Source organism: Drosophila willistoni (genome assembly GCF_018902025.1).
Source record: "Drosophila willistoni isolate 14030-0811.24 chromosome 2L unlocalized genomic scaffold, UCI_dwil_1.1 Seg168, whole genome shotgun sequence".
Lineage (NCBI taxonomy): Eukaryota > Metazoa > Arthropoda > Insecta > Diptera > Drosophilidae > Drosophila > Drosophila willistoni.
In genome coordinates this window covers 9,899,156-9,921,121 of record NW_025814047.1, presented here as the reverse complement: position 1 = coordinate 9,921,121, position 21,966 = coordinate 9,899,156, and the positions used below count along the sequence as shown (strand labels likewise).

Genomic DNA, 21,966 nt, shown 5'->3' with positions numbered 1-21,966 from the left:
CCCACACGAATCCCAGAGATTCGAGACAATCTTGGGCCGCGCTGACCCGTGCTAATATTTTTTAACATCTTTCCTTTAAAGTTCGAATTACAATTTTCAGAGTAATACAACATGTTTGTTGTATGTTTTTAAGACAGCTATGTATTGTAGCTATCCAATTTTGAAAAAAATAATCCCCAATTTATATGCGTAAGGGGTTTCTATTAAGTTATTTCTATTAGCTTACGTTTGGCAACGTCATAATATTATAAAAATGCGTTAAAAAAAGCTCCCAGATAACACACTCTTGTTACAGCTATTTAGGAAGTCACAAAAAAAACATTGTTCAAAACAATACACAGTTTAAACTACGCGCCAAATAAATAGCAGTTTGGCAACGCCATACTCCATTAAAGATATTGCGTTTACCTACACTAAACCAAATTGAGCTGTTTTTCCGACGACTTTCAACACTGAAGTATCGAGTAGCTTATATTTACCAATTATGTTATCGCTACCGCCCCCACTCGATAAACGGATGAAATAGTATCGATGTTGTCGAAGGTACCATCGACGGAATTTCCAGCTCTACTTTTTACGACGCAGCCGTGTTTTGTTGTTGGTTTTCTCGCGGATATTTGTTTAATAAAGTTAATATAAATTCTATTGACGCGTTATCCAACTGTTGCTCGAGTTTGAAATTGGAGCAACAAGTGGTTTAAACTTGGTTTCCTTTAACGTTTATTGTGCCTTACAAGCAGCAATCCCACGCACACACAAACACTATTAGAGTTCTACCTGACTACCAATAACAATAATAACAAGTACGAGAGAGCTACATGTTGTTGAGTCTTTTTGAAATTACGCCGAAAGCAGACAAAAAATGCTAAACGAGTAATTAATGCATAATTCAATTAAGAAAATTTGCCTTACTTAAATACAAATACAACAACGTGTCGTGAGTGCACAGTGACTGTGAGACGAAGTGCGAACAGTGCGAGAGAAAAGGGGGAGAGAGCTAAAGATCAAAATCCCCAACGCGAGGATCCGTATCGCGTTTACATACCAATATCAATATTTGTGTTTCATTTAATAAATGTTAATGCTAATAATAGATTACAAGTGCACTTAACTAAATACACCAATATTAACATTTCGCCTAAAACAACGACAGAACGCTTAATTGAAGGTAATTTTAACCAACATTTCGCTGGCGCTCTTTTCACCTTTTTTTATTTTGCCTTATATTGTTTCGTTTAGTTCGTTGTTGCCCACTTGCCTCTCTTATTGCTGCTTCTATTCGTCTTCGTATTCATTTTCGTATTCGTATTAATAAACATTTCTTTTTTGACATTGCCTTTTGTTTTTAGCTTTTTGCATATTGCAAAATATTTTCTTTTATTATTTTTACCAGTTTTTACCTTTCTTTTATAGTCGCTTGGCATTTTTGCACTTGTTTCTAAGTTGCCATCTCTCTCACTTTATTCGCCCCCTCACTGCTGCAATCATCACCTCTCTCTCTTCTGCTCTTTGGTTCGATATGAGAGCGTTTGGTCTAAAAAGACTTGAGAGTTTCTTGTTTCTCACACACACAGACACATATCCAGTTGGACGCGCTCTGCCCAATCATGCTATGGAATGTGACGGCATTATTAATGTTGTTTTTGTTGCTTCTACATATGTACATATATTTAGCTGCTTAGCTGTTCTCAATACATACATACATACATATGTATGTATTTGTTGTCAACGGTTTACCTTTTGTTTGCTGATCAATAAATTTTGTGTGAGAAAGAGCCATAGAGTCAAGAAAATAGATAGTTAAAACGTACAAGTAGAAGTGAATGAATAATTTTCTTACTAGAATTATTGTCTTTAAAATAAAAAGTTTAATCTTATTAGATACCTTTATAAGTTTATTTACTTTAATAGGAAATATTAACACTTGTCCAGCTTCATCTCATGTTTTTCATACATGAAGAAGGGTATATTAATATATATATATATATTCTTGATCAGCACGACGGGACAAGATAATTTAGCCATGACCGCCCTTTTGTCACACCGTGCGTCTGTCCGTCTGGATCAGCGTACAGAAATCATAGATACCATCGGTCGGTAGTGCAAATGTGGATAGAGAAAAATCGCTCATCCCAAAATCTTGCGGAACTAGCGTTGTTGAATGAGTCCCTTTTCCCTAAAATAAAAACGATTTAGCACAGAAGACTTACATAGTTGCGCTCGACAATAGGTCGGCCATAGAATTTTTGAACTATGTCCATCCGATATCAGAGAACTCAAACTACATTCGCGGACTCCTTATGCAGGAGGACAAATTTCACAGTCCTTAAAGTTTTAGCAAGATTTTCATACACAAGCCGTTCCGCAAACACGATTTTGATAACATTTTTATATAAAACATCTCTCGCATGAGACGAACTTATTGAACAGGCAATTAACTTAATAAAAGCATACAACGAGTCAACAAGTAAAAAGGTTAACAGAATTAACGAGTCAACAACTAAACCTTTTAAAAAGTCGCTATGCTCAATTGCAACTTTAACATAAATAGGATAAGTCTAGGCAATCTTTAATTGACCAACTTTTTAAAATGTAATTTTGTTAAAATCGAATAAAAATAAAAAATGAAGTAAGTAAGTCGTCTCGCCGACTTAGGTATACCATACACCAGTAAAGCAAATATTTCAAAATTATTAAATAAATGCATTTTCACATGCTTTTTACAAGCATATCTTAGTATCTCGCTCACTCAAGCATACGAGCACCCTAGCGCCCCCACCAGCCAACGGCCAACTCCGGCCTTATGGAAAAACGTTTATATGCATAACTCGACTGTTTTTTGTCCGATGTTGATCAAATTTGGTATTTTGCTAGATATTAGTATTAAATTTAAGTGTGCCGAATTTGATTGCATAAGGTAAAAAAATACGGGAGATAATCAAGTTTTTCAAATTACGGGGGCGGAAAAGGGCGCGGCAAAATCTTTACACATACAAAATGTGCGCGTTTACTAAACAAATATGAGATATGAGATATGGTTTTTGAGATAAACGCTTTTTTTAAATTGCGGGGGCGGAAAGGGGCGTGGCAAAAATTTGAAATAAACTTGACCACTCTACATACTACACGAGTCTACATACCAAATTTGGTGGCTCTAGCTCTTACAGTCTCCGAGATCTAGGTGTTCACACTTAAATTTAATACTAATATCTAGCAAAATACCAAATTTGATCAAAATCGGACAAAAAACAGTCGAGTTATGCATATAAACGTTTTTCCATAAGGCCGGAGTTGGCCGTTGGCTGGTGGGGGCGCTAGGGTGCTCGTATGATTGAGTGAGCGAGATACTAAGATATGCTTGTAAGAAGCATGTGAAAATGCATTTGTTTAAAAAAGTTGAAATATTTGCTTTACTGGTGTATGGTATACCTAAGTCGGCGAGACGACTTACTTACTTCATTTTTAGACAAATTTCTTCTTCTAGTACTTCTTCACGATTATTCAAAATGACCATAGCTATCGATAATGGAAACCAGAAGTTTGTATACCCTTGCAACTTTTTTGGTAACTGTTTCTTTACCTATATCCATCAACGTGGAAAAACGTTTTATCTAAAAAGGCGAATGTTTGCGAAAGAACGGCCTACAATCTTAGCATAGGAAATAACGAAGGTATTGGTCAATGTCACTGTTTTCCACCGATCGTTCCTATGGGTGCTATACGATATAGTTACCCGATCTTTAACAAATTCGGCACAGTCATTAACAGATATATTATACTAAAAAATGTATAATTTGAAAACAATCGCGTTTAAAGTAACGAAGTTATTGACAAAAGTCACTGTTTTTAACCGATCGTTCCTATGGGAGCTATATGATATAGTCACCTGATCTTGATCAACTTAAGCACACTCGTTTACAGGTGTAATAAACTCACCAATATTAAATTCTTGATCAGCAGGACGATACGATTTCATATGGCCATGTCCTCCCCATGTTTTGAACTCTTTTTATACTCTTGCAGAGGGTGTTATAAAATTGACATTAGTCCAACGTAACGCACAGAAGGAGACTAGCGTTGCCTGCTGCATACAGTAGTAAGGATATATGTAATGCGGAAAGTGAAAAAAGCATCCATTTATATGTTTTGTAGGTTAATTTATTTAAGGGGTTATATCTAGTCAGAAATTTCAAAAAATCACATTTTTCAGGAATTTTTTTCTGAAAACCCCTTTTAATTTATTAATTTGAAAATTTGTACATTTCTTTATACATTTAACAATATTTTGACATACTTAATTAGTAAAAAAAAACTATTTTCAAAGGCCGATGACCGTGTGCTCCTCTAAAGGCGATTTTAAACGGTGACCACCATGTCTTTGGGCTCAAATTAGAAATAAAAATTTCAGGTGACGGCTGAAATAAGCAAAACCACAATTTTGTTTGATAAAATGGCATTCATTTTCGCCTAAAATTGTTTAATAAAAAAAAATATTTAACCGAAAAAAAAATAATCCGGTTATCTGAGAATAAATATATCCAGCATTGGAATAATGGTCAGCTTCTAAGAGATCAATCCTCTTATAGTATACAAATGTTGTATTATTATTGGGTCAGCTGGTCCAATCAAACCGCTCCTGTTAATTTCGCACAAGCCACTAAACAGCTGACTGACTGAATTCGCCTGTTTTTATGCTGCTGCGGAAGTGCGGCTGCGGTTGTTGTTGCTGTTGCTGGAGCTTTTGTTGCGAGTCAGTTCGTATCGATGTTTTGAACAGCGTGGAAGGAAATGCCGCAAGGATAATCCTGCAGCATGTGTATTTGTGTTTGACTCAGTTGAGTTTCGGCTACGTGTCGTTCTCAATTATTTAAGACGCAAAGTTTACTACTCTGCAGTTTTGCCCTTCCTCCTCCACACTCCTCTTAGTGACTAATGTGAGTGCAGTTGTATACTAGACTAGCAAGTAAGTATTAGTAAAAACTACAACAACAAATGCAAAATAAAAACCAGAGGGCCGGGGCTAACTTCGACCGCGTCAAAGTTTGTATACCCTTGCAACTTTTATGGTAACTCTTTCCTTACCTTTAGCCATCAAAGTGGAAAAACGTTCAAGCTAAAAAGGCTATATTTGCGAAAGAACGGCCTACAATCTTAGCATAGGAAAAAACTAAGATATTGATCAAAGTCACGGTTTTCCACCGATCGTTCCTATGGGAGCTATATGATATAGTAACCCGATCTTTATCAAATTCGGCACAGTCATTAACAGATATAATAAACTAACAAATGTTTAATTTGAAAGCAATCGCGTCAAAAGTAACGAAGTTATTGACAAAAGTCACTGTTTTCGAAAGATCGTTCCTATGGGAGCTATATGATATAGTCACCCGATCTTGACCAAATTTGGCACAATCGTTTATATGTATAATTAACTCACCAATATTAAATTTCATGACAATAGCTCAGAAAATAACGAAGTTATTAAGAAAAGTCACTGTTCGTGACTTTGCCATTTGTATGGGAGCTATATGATATAGTGATCCGTTCCGGCTGAATCCGAGATATACAACGCCTGCAGTATATACAAGCCTACATGCAAAATTTCAGCTCTGTAGCTCTTTTGGTCTAGGAGGAGTTTGCGTTGATCCAGACGGACGGACGGACGGACATGGCGATTTGAACTCGTCTCGTCGTGCTGATCAAGAATATATATACTTTATATGGTCGGAAATGCTTCCTTCTATGCGTTGCACACTTTTGACCAAAATTAATATACCCTTTTTGCAAGGGTATAATAAACATGTGGAAGCCTGAGCCAGAACTTGAAGTGAGCCTAGAGCAGATGCCAAAGAGCAACAGAAATGGGAAAAGTGCAAATGTATTAAATAAATAAAAAAGAACGAAACGAAACTTAACCCAACTTGACTAATATGTATGTATGTATGTTTTTGTTGTCTGCGGTTTAAATATGTATATAAGTACTGCACCATGTACATACCTAACTACTAAGAAGCGAATAACTATTAAACCAGAGGCATCATTGTTGCGGATTCTATATATCCCTGCTAATACTATTTTACAATACGCTTAGTCGATATAGCCATGTCCGTCAGTCAGTCAGTGCAAATCAACTTAACGCCGCCAATTTGAAAGTTATTGGGATAAAACTTGGTACTTAAATTAATTATAACTTGGGTGAAGGGGTTGGGGTTGAAGTAGCATTATTAAATTTACTAATAGTTTTTACTGCGACACATCATATCCCAAAATTTTAATAAGATCGAATTATCGTATTTTCGAATCGAACTTCATATTCATATACATCTGTATGTATGTAAATACATATGTAAAAAATGTGGATATATATGAATAGTGATGTATGGAACATCCGGAGTTAACCGAACTCTCTGTTTGTTTATTGTTGTTATTTTTATTTTATTAGTTAAGCCTCTGCTGCTTACACATTTTCTACGACGCATTGCATAAGTGACTTTCTTACTCAGTTTTACCTGTTTTCTTGTCTTCTTTTTCGTTGTTGTTTTTTTGCAGATAAGCAACGTGACGGTGACAGTGAGGCGTGTTTTGTCGGTTGTGGTTGTTGTTATTGTACGTTTTGCGTTGACCGTTGATTAATAATTTAGCAAACGATAATAGAAGAAGTGGATAAAGATAAAACAGTTGAACAACTGCAGCTCTCATCATGGAGTCCATGGAATATGAAATGGCACGCAATATGACATTGCTATTCTTTCTGGAACGTCTCCTGGATAAAGGCGAGCCACGCACTGTCCACGATTTGTCCTGCCAGTTTGGCAATAAGGAATTCACCAAGGAAATGCGCCAAATCGCCGGTGGCAGTCAGTCAGGTGAGTGACGATTTCTCTGCTCATTCATTTGGGTAACATGAGAAACTTGATTGTCCACAATCCACAAATACCTCAGCCTAGAAAAATATATATACACTTAGAGACACAAGAGACCAATTCATATGTATCTGGTTGTGAATGGGTGCGTGCACCTGCTGCGGGTTCAAGTGCAAGGCCACTGCCCCATGCTTTTTCTGACAGACCACAAGAAATCAAACCTTTAATGTAAACCAGGCTTACTTTGTCAATGTGTTATTCATATTAATGTTTGGATTTTGAATTCCCACTCTTCTACACATAAACACCATCACTACTTATCGAAAACGATTGTGTAAAAATAGAAAACAACTTCAAACTTATAAAAATAAATTCCACTTGAAAAAAAAACCAAAAATACAAACAGACGAACAAGGTGCAATGTACTTTCTTTTGAAATTCATTGGACATTATAATTAGAAGTTTTGGGGGGTTAGGTCTTTTCGGATACAGAAAATCAATCTTAAGATTGGGATACCATTGTGTTGTCAAATTTTAGATTATACCTTGTAAAGTTTAAGTCTTCATGGGTTAAAAATTTTTAGCTTTGCTGTCAAAGAAAATGAAATAATTTTCACTGTACGATTAATCACGATTTACTTTTCACACGTGATGAGTACGTTAATTGCAGCATTAAAAACATTTAATAAACGCTTTTCACAGTTTATGCGATTTGTTAAATAATGACCTAACATGACTTACAGAACAAAAAGTTTGTGCGTGACTCTTTAACAAAAATATTTGCATCACCTAAACGGCAGAAGTCGAGCAAATCCTAAAGTTAAATGGCATAATTTCAGTCCCTATCACCCAAAAGTTCTTCTACAGTACAATGTGGTACATATGTATGTATGGATAGACGACTAAGTGATTGCCGTATACCGATTATATTTTTGGTATATACAGCTGTGTTCAAAAATATAGTGGCGCATCACCTTACAACATGTATGTATATGTGTACTTTTTGGTGCACCAGCCTTCAAGTCGATAAAGACATCATCACTCTACTGACTATATACAGCTTAAACATAAGCTTTCTAAAATACCATTGTTCTGTCTTTGTTACATGGTTAGGATTGATTGTGTTATTTCTTTTCTATATGTACTGAGTTGTAAGACAGAACCAAAACAGTGACTTTTATCAAAAACTCCGTTAATTTTTCGAGAATGTCACATGTCACTAGATCATGTAGCACTCATAGGATCAATCAGTCGAAGCTAGTGCGGCCATCTGGATTGAATATTTCGTAAGCCACACAGAGAGAGTTGTCGAAGAGTTTTATAAAGTTTTATAAAACTTAAAATTAGCATTGAGTACTTTTCAAATTCATACGAAAATTCTTATTTCTATGCCCTTGCAAAAAGGGTATATTAATATTGGTCAGAAGTGTGCAACGTATAGAAGGAAGCATCTCCGACAATATAAAGTATATATATTCTTGACGAGTTCAAATAGCATTTCGTCCGTCCGTCCGTCCTTCTGAATCGACGTGATCTCCTCCTAAGCCGTAAGAGCTTCAGAAATTTTGCATGTAGGCTTGTATATACTGCACAGTTTGTATATCTCGGATTCAGCTGGATCGGATCACTCTAGCTCTCTAGCTGGAATAGTTTTTGAGATAAACGCTTTTTTTAAATTGCGGGGGCGGAAAGGGGCGTGGCGAAAATTTGAAATAAACTTGATCACTTTACATACTCCACGAGTATACATACCAAATTTGGTGGCTCTAGCTTTTACAGTCTCCGAGATCTAGGTGTTCATATGGACAGACAGACGGACGGACATACGGACAAGGCTAGATCGACTCGGCTGTTCATCCTGATCAAGAATATATATACTTTATGGGGTTGGAGAAGCTTCCTTCTGCCTGTTACATACATTTTGGCGACTTATATATATTATTTCACCCTATGGGTGTATGGTATGAAAATAGAAAACTAGCTGACATAAAGACTAAGATGAATTGGAGTTGTTTGAAAAATTAAGCCATGTCTTCCTTATGTCCCAAATATTTAGTCCCGAGGGATCGAGGAAGAAAAGAGAGATATAACCAGTATGAAAATCCCTATAAACATATTTTATGCCTTGACCATTTTTGTCAACGTGTTATTTTGTGTAGAACTACGCAATACCCTTGATAATGCTTCCTTATCCCTTTTTGGCCTTTAGGCCTGCCTACAATGTGGGTGAAAGGCGGTTCAATCGGAGTCTTTGGGCCGAGGATTGGATTGGGTGGGAGTGTGTGGCAGTTAAGCATAGGAAATTTTGTAATAGAAAAAGTGTCGATTACGTGACAAAAATGTTCAAATGAATTTCAATAAAATTGCATGATACTCTTGAGTTGAAATGACTCTCTCTTGGCCTCCACATACCGTCCCGTTTTCGGTTCCATTTGTTGCTTCAATAATAAATGTCTGGAACGACCATAGATATTCCCCAGTGATTAGCATGGGTTACCTTCTTCTTTTTGTGTTTTTTTAAAGAGTAAAAATTTGTGTAAATTGATTTTTTTCCACCAGAGAGAACTCTCAAAACTCAGTTTATTGTTCTCTTAAATATCTTTAACCTCATTTTTGCCATTTAAACGCCAAAACTTTGTTTAGTTGTTGTTTCTATGCCAAATCATATAATTAACTCATCGTCTTTCCATCGACTCACGTACGATCAAGTGTAGTATGCTATCCACATTATATATCCTGTAAGCGAAACGGGAATATTGAGGTATTTTCCTTATCGCATGACGCTCTTTTGGTGCACAGTCTAAATCTGAGAAATGGAAGTTCTATTAACCCTGCCTTATATCTACGATTTAAAGCTTGTGTACCTACTTTTCTAAAAATATATCTTACAGAGCAAGAATTGATTGTTTGACACCGATTTTGGGATTCTGGATGGAATTTATTAAGATCATACATAGTAATAATCATCGATGAATCGATTTAATGAATTATATTAATAATCGGTAATACCCCCTGAGTGCTGTAGCACTTACAATTAGAACCACTTGCTGCAGGGTGTCTGAGTGTCGGTACTAGACCTCAAATGACGATTTTGCCCAGACGATGGGGTTTGATAAAATAAGGAACTTCTATGTGGTGTTGGTGTAACTGAAAATAAATGATTATCTAACTACATAATCGATTGTGACAGGGTTAAAAAGGTTTCCCTTTGAGCTAAGCTTGGGTTTCGCCTTCGATTTTCGTACACTCGTCTTGGTCTTGATTTTCTACACGTTTCACTTGTTTCTTTTCTTTAGGTCTTTATTCTGCCTTATTTGACGTTTTGCATTTCCGTTACACATTCCAATTTTCGACACAAATAAACCAAACGTTTTTATGACGACAACAGCAGGCAATCCGACAGCCAGTCAGTCACTCAACCAATTTCTGTTTTCTCCTCTCGACTTCCAATGCCCTCATCATCATGCCCTCTCCCAGAGTCAAAAAATCCTTTAAGGCCTAACTTTAACTCCTGACAGTTGCGTGCGTGCCTGCGTTTCAATGGCCATGAGAGCAAAATGTATGGTAACGGGCGTTGGGGATGGCGCAGGGTTAAAACATTGATTTTTGGCCTACTAAATAAATTTGCTGTTCATTATTTTACCAGATGAACAGTGTGGATGGGGTGGGGTCCGCCCCTGCCGTCAAAATTTCCAAGTAATTAGTACAAATATTTTGGTAGTACTTCATATAATTTGCTATTTATTTTGTGACGATTTTAGCTATTCAACTAAGTCAATTACCACGCAGATATCAGGCAGGTTAAATGTGTGAATATTTCAGGATTAAGAGAGATCGGCATCCAGATGTTTATACGCTTGGATTTGCTATAAAAAGCTACAATATCAAGATTTATCTCAATGGGTTTGGAATTAGTTAAAATTAGGACTCAAGTTTTTTTAGTTAAAGTATTTTGGAAATAATTTCTCGCTGAAGATTTTTTTTTTTTTTAAATCTTGTTTGTTAATGAAAGCAATTTTTATTTTCCTATAGGATCTTTGATTCTAAAAATGTAATTAAATACAATATCTTTAAATTAAGGTAACTACATATGGCGGCGGCTGAACTCCAGATGAGGCGCCATTTGTGTATAATGATTAAGACATTTAGGTTAAAATTAATTAAGAGAAAGAATGGGAATAAAAACTATTCTCAACGCTTTCATATTCGTCTAGTATTTACCATTAAAATCCCAAATTTATGATTCTCCACCATCATACATGTGTATATGTACATACCTACTTCTTAAACACTCGTGGGTGCAACCCTTTATAGCCTACCTGAATTTTTATAACACATTTTACCAATAAGCAAGCATAAATATACATAAATTTATAGCAAGTGTCCTTAGTGCATTTTGAAAATTGCCACAAAATGTGTCCAAGTGGGTCGAGTCATAAAAAATGCCACCCCACTTAGCTTCTTTCCCCGTACACTCAACCCCCATCACGGTGCCACCTGCTCCGTACTGGCACAGAAAATCCATCAATGAACCGACTTCCACGTACCCTGTACATACTAGACACTTGTCCTACGTCCGATTCCTTTTGTATTCTCAGTTGCCGATACCACAGGAAATATACCCTTTTGCCAGAGTTAGGGATATTAAAGGGTATAAGAGCCAAGCAAGTTGTTTGCCAAGAAATGCGGCTAAACACACACAAACAGAAATGAAATGTACAATAAGAGGGTATGTGTTGGGCAAATTGGGACGGGAAATAGATTTTTACTTATATATACGAATATTTAGGTTAGAATTTACTGCTTCAAAACCCTCAGTCCTACCTCGATAAATATTAATATCAGCCGCCGTACAATTTTTATGAACTTCGATTTGCGTCACTTGGAAAAATTTCAATTTCTCTAAGTAAACATAAAATTGAATTATGCACTGCTGTTGCTGCTGACACCCTTGGCTTCGCCTGGTGCCGCTTGCCCACGAGAATAATGTAAAAGGACACACACTTTGTTTTAGCAATTTGTCAATTTTGAGGCTCATTTGGTAGGATTCGTCCTGTTAAATCTTTAGATCGTCAACTTCACATTCGCTTAATCAAAGACAGCGAATTGGAAAATATGACCCGAATTCAATTTGAAGCGAATTAAATTTATTTCAAACTTGTTGCAAAGTTAGTATGACAACAACAAAGTGAATCTATAGCTCTGGCCCGTTGGCACGCAATAAACTTACCTATCTCCCCTCCCCTATTTGGAATCCCTCAGTCGTTGCAGCGAGTTTGCCGTGTCACATGTCACATCATATTACACAAACAATGGAAAATAGACTATAGACGACGCAGCGAAAGATGGGTATGTAATGGGAGGGAACATATGGCTATATAATTGAGTACTCATCGCATTGCTAACAATTGTTTTGGTGGAGCAGGGATGGGGGAGGCATAACAGGAATGGGTCTGGAACAGAGGTCGACGGAGAGCTATTGTCGGCAGTCAGTCAGCCAAATCTGACCTGATTTATCAAATAAATAGCTCGCGCTGCCGAAGCAGCCGTCGCGTTTGTCTATCTCATGAATTGAGTGCATTCACTTTTCATTTTACAGATACTTTTTACACTGTAAGTGTAAATTTTATCCAAGACGATTTAACGGCGCTTTCTGTGGACTGAAATCATGCAGAAATTTCACTTACTCTTTCATTTTGTTCAGTGTACGACTGTTAGGAGTTTTTTGATGGCAGTGGGATAACTATGAATCGAATAACTTTTGCCAACTTTACAACCAACAAACTTGTACATTTGTGTGTGACTCTAGGAATGCTGTCGTTTTTGTGATTATGCAATTACCAACAATGATGTTAATTATGGGAATCCAGGCATATGCAACATACGATGGCATTCATTCGTTAAACTTACGGCTGAGTCCCAATTGAAGGAAACACAGTGATATGCCGCACTAACTAATATATACAGTAAATTCACTTGATGTAATCATCTACAGCCATGGATCCGTTTCGCACAACGGTGCGTTCGACATAATTTGATTTCAGACCAAACTAAAAGCTTGTGGAAAATTAATTAGATTGACTGGTGGTGACGGGTGGTGCAATATTTTTACACTTTTACTGCATTAACTCGCCCTAATGGGTCTTTTAATTGAAATTGACATCAAATCCTTAATTATATCCTTTTTTCATTTCCCCATCGTCTGAAAACAAAAGGTCTGAAGAAGTTTCTCGCCCAATATCCATCGATATTTCTGGTCGACGGTGATTATGTCCAGGTGAACGCCTATCAGCACACCAATGCGGATGATGGCAGCTACGGGGGCAAACGAGACTATATACAAGAGGCTAAAGACTACTTTAAGAACAAGATGCTGCAATATGGAGCTGCTGCCGAGGTGCCAGTAAGAAGCTTACTTGGCCATCGCTCACAGGCATCGCCCCAAGTGCGGCATATTTCGGGTGAGTTTTGAATTGCAGTTTCTTTTGACTGGAAAGTGTACTAATTCCTATGCCATTCCAGGCCAGCACATCAAGGAATTCACTGACTTTTTGATGAAGCACACCGACACTTTTAAGGTTGTCGATGATTATGTTATGCTGGTGGGCTGTGAGAACATGACGGACTTACCTGCGCGTGATCGCTTGCATTTGCCTCAGTCGAATATCGACACTCGAGGCACTCAACAGATGCTGGACTTCTTTGCCCAATGCATTGAGATAAAGGGCCCATTGTTGGTCGATCAACTCTTCCATTTGCTTACCAGCAATTTTCCGCAAGATCAATGGCTGCGTATGTTCAAGACGCCCGGGGATCTTAGCTCGTTCCTGAAACTATTTTCCGACTGTTTTCACATACAAGCCAATCTAGTCACTTTGCTGCAGAAGCCCAAGCTCAGTGACACCCACATACAGCAGGCCCAAGCCCAGACTCGTGAGCAGTTCAATGTCATAAACAATAATAGCCATCAGGCAAACTCCCGCCAAAGGTCCGAGATTAGTTCGGTTCAACAGCGATTGCAGAGTCCGGCTCTTCGCAGTAATGGTCATGTTAGTAGTAGCAATAACAATGTTGGCCAACAGCAATATAGCAATACAGGCAACAGCAACAACAATAACAACAACAACAACAACAACAATAATAATAATAATAATAACAACAGTGTAGACAGCAGCAACATAGCGTCGCCCAACTTTAAGCTGAATGCACCAGTGTCAAATGTATTAGTGAGCGGTCAAACTGGGCAACAGCAGCAGAGCTTTGGTCAAACAAAATCAGAGCCGAATTCTGGTTTTGACAGCTATGTGCCCCTGTCGGAGCTAAAGCTGGAGAATCTGTGTGAGAATAACTATCCCCCCAGTTCGAATATTTGTTATGGTCCTATTGGAGGGCCTAATCCCATATCGAACAACGGAACGCAGCAGCAGCATCAACAGAGTCATCAGCAGCAACTGCAGTCGTCTACGCTGAGCCCAACGGAGCGTCTGAATGCCAATCAGACTCTAAAGCAACGCATCAATACTCTGGTCATACGCACACTAGCCGAGAATCTGGAAAAGGACAAACTAAGTTTGGCCAATCAGCAATCGGCTAACTCAGCTGCTTCCCCCGGTTCCCCTCAGTCAAGTCCCTTGCACAACATCCTAGCGAATTCGAACCCCAGTAATGCCAATCAGACTAATGCCAATCAGTCACCTAGTCACAGTTACTTTGTGGGCGACACGTGGAAGATCAAAGTACTGCAAAACACTACAGTTATAGCTAATGTTAAGCAATCAGTATTCGTCACCGATATTTTGCTCAAATATGCAGCCAAAAACGAGAGCATTGTGATTTCGCTAGACTGCGAAGGAATCAATCTTGGCCTTAAGGGCGAAATCACTCTTATCGAAATTGGCACTGGCCGTGGTGAGGCCTTTCTCTTCGATGTGCAATCATGTCCGGCTATGGTTAGTGATGGCGGTCTTAAGACACTTTTAGAACACGAACAAGTCATAAAGGTCATTCATGATTGCCGCAACGACGCTGCCAACTTGTATCTTCAGTTTGGTATCCTATTACGTAACGTCTTTGACACGCAGGCGGCACATGCCATTCTACAATATCAGGAGAACGGCAAACAGGTCTATAAGGCCAAATACATATCTCTGAACTCGCTGTGCGAGCAATACAATGCGCCATGCAATCCTATCAAGGATCAGCTGAAGCAAATCTATCGTCGGGATCAGAAGTTTTGGGCCAAGCGTCCGTTAACCCGCGAAATGATGCTTTATGCGGCTGGAGATGTTTTAGTTTTAATCCATGATCAGCTATTTGGCAATTTGGCGAGACAGATCAAACCGGAGAACAGGCAACTCTTATCGGAATTGTGCACGGAGCAAATTTTAATGCAAATCAAACCCAATGAGGTCAAAATACGCAAGAAACAGCGCAAGGTCAGCACAGAGGTCTCCGATCTCAAGCAGAAACTAGGGCAATCCAGTAAAAGTATTGTCCTCTCGAATCGGGAGATTCGGCTGTTGCGGTAAGTCAAATAGTAAATTTCAAACCGATCAAAACCCAACTAAAATTTCTCATTTTAGCTACATGGACTTGACCGAGGAGGAAAAGGAGCGACTAAAAGGCTATTATAAAGTGGCAAAGAAACTTGAGAAGATGGAGTCGGCCGGCAATCCCAACAAGTGGGTGATGCAAAATGTATGCGAGTTTCAATTAATATATTCTTTGCGTTTTTAGGGATCAAAGTGACTCCGAGGATGAACAAGAGCAGAACGAAAATGATGCTTTTCCCAGCTTGGACTCAGTACCATCTGATAACTCGCTATCGGGAACTTTTTCGCCCCGATTTAGCTCAGAGCCGCCTAGTCTGACTGAGTCTATGCAAATGTTGGAGGAAATTCTACAAAATAAGTCTATGGACCGCATTGCACGCATTGATAAGCTGGAGGCAATTCTAACCACAGCCACATCGCTGCCGTGTGACCAAGTAAGTGGACACTAATTTTGAGTCAATTGTATAGTTTTTATAATTCATTGTTTTCCTTTTTTTTGCGCCAGATTGTGGCATCTAATTCAATGCAAGAGCAACTGGGATCGAGCATTGCAACCACGGAGAATTTGCAAATCGTACGCGAGAAAACAAGAAAGTAAGTAAATGATTTTCGATTCCATTATTATTTTACTACGTAATTTTGGATTTTCAGCAATAAGAACTGCAATTGCCATGGGGAGCGCAGTGTGACGCCCATTCTGCGTCATTTGGACAAGCGTGTGGTTAAGCTGGTAGATACGGAAACTCAGACATTAAGCACTGGCGATGTTGTCATTACGAAAATCTTTTTCCAAGACGAGCACGAGCGAGCCAAAGAAACTGTACTGACCAACTCCGGATCCAATCCCAATTCTCCGAAGAAAACTGTTTCCTCTACATAAATCCCAATTCTCTTACACCCACATTTTCTACTTCCTATTTCAACTATATACCTTTTTTCAACTATGATTCCTAACGAGCAAAGCGCAGACATATTATGTATTATCTTTAATAACTAGTTACGTTTACCTTGAGACCTCCAATCGAGTAAATGGAGCGAAAAAAGACCCGAGTTATCAACTCTATTCTATATTCTAAACCTATAACTATGCAATCATTTTTATACCCAATTGAAAAGCAATATATTTTGTGCCTAAATGTTGAACATTGCAATAAAAACCAACAACACTACTAACTATTATTATATAACTTATGAATTGTTAACTAATTTCTCTTTGATTTAAAATGAACGTATGAAACTGAATATCAATGAATCGCACTTCTCATATTGATTGAGAACTTTTGTGTTTGAATTCCCTCGGAAAAAATCTATGCTGAAAATATGTATACAATCGTTAAAGTTTCGTATATATTTATATATATATTGATATCACGTCATGCTTAACATTATCGTCTATGTACCTATATGTCAAGCAATTGTCGAGATCATCATAGACCAATCCTTTTTTTTATGCAATTCTGTGGAAGTTTATTAAGCTTAAATGCAACTTATATCTTTGTCGCCATATCAAGAAAGTAAACTACATCTATATTTTAATCATAAACACAAACGAGAGACAACAATAATACACATAATATAACATTCTATTTCGACTAAATTTTAATTTAACCAAACAAGTCGAACAATAATTCACAAATTATGTAATCAATGATAAGAAAATAAAAATTAAATTATAACGAAATCGATTTGAAATTGTACGATTAAAAAACCATTATACATATGTTTACATCTACAAATTGTATCTTCTAATTAAATAAAAATTGTATATAAACACATATGTTAGCGAAATTATCAGGGTGTTATTCAAGATGCCGAAAGATATTAGTATATGTACGTATTCAAGGGTTCTTTTACAGATATGTTTTACTCGACTGCCGCATCAGATGAAACGAAAATGAAATACGTAAGTCACCGCGCCGAATTCGGTGCATGGGATAAGAATAGTCCAACCTATAGGTCAAAACTTTGTCGTGCTAGAACGACAGTACTATAAATACGTACACGTTGAAATGTTTTTTTCCTGAGGTTTTTAATCAACACCACAAACATCAAGATTCTTAAAACATTAATAATTAATTTCTTATTGATATATTGTTTAACTATTTTATGTTAGTATATGTATGTTCTTATGTCAATTAATTAGTAGTGTTAATAAGTAATAGCCATTAAGCAAAACCTCCAGGGAGCAGTCAGATGTGGTTAAAGTCAGGATCAGCAATGTGGCAACAGAATTAGGTAACGCAGAAAAATTACAATCTTACTATTAAAATGACATATATGTATGTATGTATGTATAAATTCAAGATTTTAGTTATGCTTATATACTATTAAGAACATATACACCTCTTTAAATATGTATACAAATTTCATATACATATGTATATGCATGTTTGTGTTTAGCTCTTAAGTTCTACGTACATTGTTGCTTATTATTTGTCCAAGATTTTTGGTTTTAACCAAAAGGTGCTCTATTTGATACTTTTTGGTTTCGCGTTAAATTCATGCATTTATTGATTTACAGTTAGTTACACATACATATGTAAATTGTTGATTATGTTAGATTATGTTAGACATAAAACACTTGATAAAACTGATATTACACTTTGGTTACTTATGAATGTATAAATCCATCTTTTCTCTTATTTTCCCACCGATTAAAACCGTTTTTTGCTTTGGCTTAGGATTCTGTTAAACAGATTCCCTTTTCTTATAAATTCGATTCGATGAACGATTACGATATACTAATACGATTTGCTACTTTAATTATGTATGTATGTACGTATGTACAATGTATATGTATGTGTGCATGTCTTTCAAAATAGATTCACCTCAAAAATCATGATTTTAAATCAGATTTGAGCTTTCTGTTTGTTCACCTAAATCCGAATGAAAATTTCACAAAGTGATTTCAATAAATTCGTTAGTATTATGGTTAAGTCTATCCTTACATGTAAGCATGTAACTATACATAATAACAGCCTTCCGCAGATTTTGAGCTATATTTTATTGATTTTGTAAATACAATTTGTGTAGTCGTACAAATATCTTTCACCTTTTACTTGCACTTTACGTTCCATAAACGCAAAAAAAAAACCAAAGGTAATCACAGAAATCAATGAGCGAACTAGTGTCCAACGAAAATATTCTAAATGATATCTATTCGTGTGCATTTACGACTGTGTAGGTGTGTAGGTATAAGTGTTGCCTTTTTGTGTTATTTCTAGTTCAAATATATATACGCATTTTCTGTATATGACTATATGCAAAGGTATACATTTATGTATATATATTTGGTAAAATCACATCTTTGAATAATCCATAGCTCGTCAGAGAAATGTACAATTGTTGCTAACTCGCTTTACTTGGACTGGCAAATTGCTAACACGAACTTAATAGTACTCATTTATCAACTATAAAGAATATTTCTCTCCATTGGAGCTTCCTTTCTCCTTCTCTCTGCCACTGTCCTAAATCGCATAGCATATGAGATTTTTATAAAAGATAGCATTGAGAAGATAGAATGGAGACCATCTTAGGAATTAACACTAAATTTTTCTTTAAAAATTAATTTAATCATCTACAACGTACGATGGTTTCTCACATTTAATAAATATATTTTGAGAATAGAATAAGGGCGAGTACAGAAAGAAACAGACTTGACAGATTGATCCAGATCGGAATCTCCTTTATAGTACTTAACTATGACATTTATTTTCTAATTCAAATATATTCACTTAAGCATATTATGCCATATTCGATATCACGAAACCTGTTTCAAGACCTTAATAGGTACATATATACACTTACTAAATACTATTAGAACTATTTTTTATCCATTATATATGTATGCATGTAAGAACGTATGTATGTATAATCACCAATAAGTACAATAAACACTTTAAATCTTTGTAGTTCAGGGTCAGCTTATTGTGTTCAGCAAATCTTGATTAACCTAATGAGTAATCTCAATGGTGCCGATATCCCATATAACTCTACAAGTCCTATACAAATTAGGTTCTGCAATTAAAAATTTGAAACCTGAATGTATAAAAACTAAATATATAAATATATATTAAATAAAATCAAAATAAACAATTGCAGTCGATAAAGTTATAAAGTTTATGATTTTGAAATAATAATCCCCTCCTTTTGAAATGTAACTTCAAATTAGGAATATGCATACAACAGAAAAGAAAAGAAATGTAGTTAAATTTTTATTGCTTTTTTAATTAAAATAAAAAATGTATTTATTTCACTTAAATAATTAAAACAAAACATAATACATATGTACAGTGATTGATTGATGGTTGCTTGCACGAGAAAGAAACAGAAAAATAATTACAAATTGTAACAGTTTTGATTAAATCTGCTCGGTAGTTCTAAACTTTGACTTTACAATGGGGTTTAGTTCGATTGAATTCAAGTATCTTACAACAGCTAATCATAGATACATACATAGTATTTGGTTTAAGAATTATTCACACTCATAAAATTGGACGTTGACATTGAACTATGAATTTATGCAATAAAATGTGTATGTAAGGTATACCTATAATTGTAGTCGAATATTGTTTAAAATCATTACTTCTATTTACATTGACTCAAATTGGCAATTGCACAAAAAATCTCAATATACAGGTAGGTAGTCTATACATGTATTGTGGCGTGAAATCGATTCACTTCATTGTGTTCTGTTCTGTTCCTTTTCGTCTTGAATTTTAAATAACAAACATTTGCTTTGTATACAGGCGTGTTTGAGTGTGTTTTAAATATGTATATAATGTATATATAATAGGTTATTTGTAGATGTGTATGTGTGGGGGTGTATATTTTATTCACTTAATGAGATCAAGTCATATAGCGCATTATTTCGCGCAGTGCATAGAGTAATTCGGCCTGATTACGGGCTTCCATTATCATTAGATTCACGTGAACCTGCGTAAATAGAAAGAATAAGAGTTTAAAAATGGAAGGGAAATGAAAGACCAAGTGCTACCTTTTCACTGTCCTGCAGCTCTACCAGCACACTGTCATAGTCCTTGGTGGTAATGCGTTCAGGAAAGCAACAGGCTGTCTTTATAAACATTTTCAAGGGACGGACAAGCAACTGAAAAATAAAGATCGATTTGGTTTAGAATAAAAGTTGATACTCCTTTAGTGGATCGATCGCACCAACTAACCTGATTCACCTCGCCATAGTCATAGTCATCGTGACGTATGCCATAGATGCATTGTATATAATTCCAAATGGCTCGCCGAAACTTTGAGGTATCTACATTCTTGATGCCGCCCATTGTGAAATATGTGAGATTATAGGCAGCTCGAAATTTCTCATCTAGGAAAGTGCCGACCTCATTGTACAAGCTGCAAGCGACGAAAAGAGATCGTTTATTAGTTTAGTAGGAGAATTGTAATCGCCCACTTACCCATCTACCAATGAGTAGCCATGATCCTCCCAGGAATAGTCCTGTATGCGAAATGTGTTGATATTCTCGGCTCCACGACGGGCAAAGTCTTGATACGTAAAGTTAGGATCGTCCACGTATTGGGAGATTATGGGTGGCAATACTACAGCCGCCTCGGGAGTGACTGCTGGCAATTCGGCCGTTTGCATTTCAACATTCTTGAAACGGTTGCTCAGCTCTGCCTCGCTGCATTCGTCCTGCTTCTGGGACAAAACCTTCATGCGCTCCATGAGAGCCTCCACGCAGATGCCATGTTGCTGCGGCTGTTGCTGAGCGGTAGCTGTGACAATCAAAAATAAAAGGTCAATTACCACAAAGACAAAAAATCAAATAAAAACTTATAACGTCTTACCCAAATAGCCATTAAGAGCAGCTGCCTCAGTTGCTCCAACACCTGAATTGTCTATGGGATTTGCTGAGCTGCCATTTAGGGATATCTCACCAAGAACAGTTTTCTGCTGTTGCTGTTGCTGCAGCTGAAGCTGCTGTTGATGTATAGGACTTGTTGTGGTCTGACGTGACCCATCAGCAACACCATTCCCATTCGGAGCTATCTCTGCTGGAGCACTCTTCAATTTGGGACTAGACAAACCATCCAGTTTTTGTGTCAGACCGCAAGAGAAAACAAACGAAGATAGTGAATGGAAATGTGATAGCAGGACCATGGCATGTACCACCTCTGACAATGACCAGCTATTTTTGCCCTTGGTCAGGCGCTGCAATATAAAATTTGGCCAGAGTTTAGTCAAGATGGCGGCTTATTTATGATGCAAGTGGTTACCTCGATGTGCTCCTTGCGCAACAGCCATGGACGGTGTGCTAATATTTTATTTATATCATATATGGCACGTAACTTGGGAGGTATGTACTCCAGGCCATTGAGCCAATCGCTGCTGCCACCCTGATTGATGAACTCCTTCTCGTACCGTTTCACCAGATAGGGACACTGATGTCGAGCGGCTGCCTATGATCCAATTAATAAAAAAAAGCACATGAAATTAAGTATATCTATCGGTCTATCTATGACTTTGTCTATCGGCAAATCGGCTCGCCGGTTAGTCTAGTCTGTCCATTTCTGTCAAATGG

The 21,966-nt window shown here is 36.9% G+C and overlaps 2 protein-coding genes across 2 annotated transcripts in view; one reads left to right on the top strand and one right to left on the bottom strand.

Annotated features, from left to right (window-relative positions):
- Positions 1-563: 563 nt before the first annotated feature.
- Positions 564-17,203, top strand: LOC6652193. Its single transcript, XM_047009882.1, has 8 exons — positions 564-1,168; positions 6,550-6,866; positions 13,079-13,324; positions 13,386-15,387; positions 15,446-15,544; positions 15,600-15,849; positions 15,921-16,009; positions 16,067-17,203. The coding sequence occupies exons 2-8, from the start codon at positions 6,701-6,703 to the stop codon at positions 16,293-16,295; spliced, it is 3,081 nt and encodes a 1,026-aa protein (XP_046865838.1). The 5' UTR covers positions 564-1,168; positions 6,550-6,700; the 3' UTR covers positions 16,296-17,203.
- Positions 17,204-19,638: 2,435 nt separating this feature from the next.
- LOC6652194 (sestrin homolog) overlaps positions 19,639-21,966 on the bottom strand; it is a 32,166-nt gene continuing 29,838 nt past the window's right edge. The window contains exons 5-10 of the mRNA XM_023180995.2: positions 21,662-21,844; positions 21,233-21,596; positions 20,842-21,160; positions 20,596-20,779; positions 20,412-20,522; positions 19,639-20,350 (exon numbers count right to left, since the gene is read on the bottom strand). Of these exons, the coding sequence (XP_023036763.1) occupies positions 20,264-20,350; positions 20,412-20,522; positions 20,596-20,779; positions 20,842-21,160; positions 21,233-21,596; positions 21,662-21,844 (1,248 nt within the window). The 3' untranslated portion in view covers positions 19,639-20,263. The remainder of the gene's footprint in view (positions 20,351-20,411; positions 20,523-20,595; positions 20,780-20,841; positions 21,161-21,232; positions 21,597-21,661; positions 21,845-21,966) is intronic.

What these genes read in the sequence shown, in the direction of transcription:
- LOC6652193 (XM_047009882.1), top strand. Translation starts at nt 6,701, where the DNA reads ATGGAGTCCATGGAATATGAAATGGCACGCAATATGACATTGCTATTC. An exon ending in CGCCGGTGGCAGTCAGTCAG is followed by an intron (nt 6,867 to 13,078) that starts GTGAGTGACGAT and finishes TGAAAACAAAAG; the next exon opens with GTCTGAAGAAGTTTCTCGCC. An exon ending in CATCGCTGCCGTGTGACCAA is followed by an intron (nt 15,850 to 15,920) that starts GTAAGTGGACAC and finishes TTTTTGCGCCAG; the next exon opens with ATTGTGGCATCTAATTCAAT.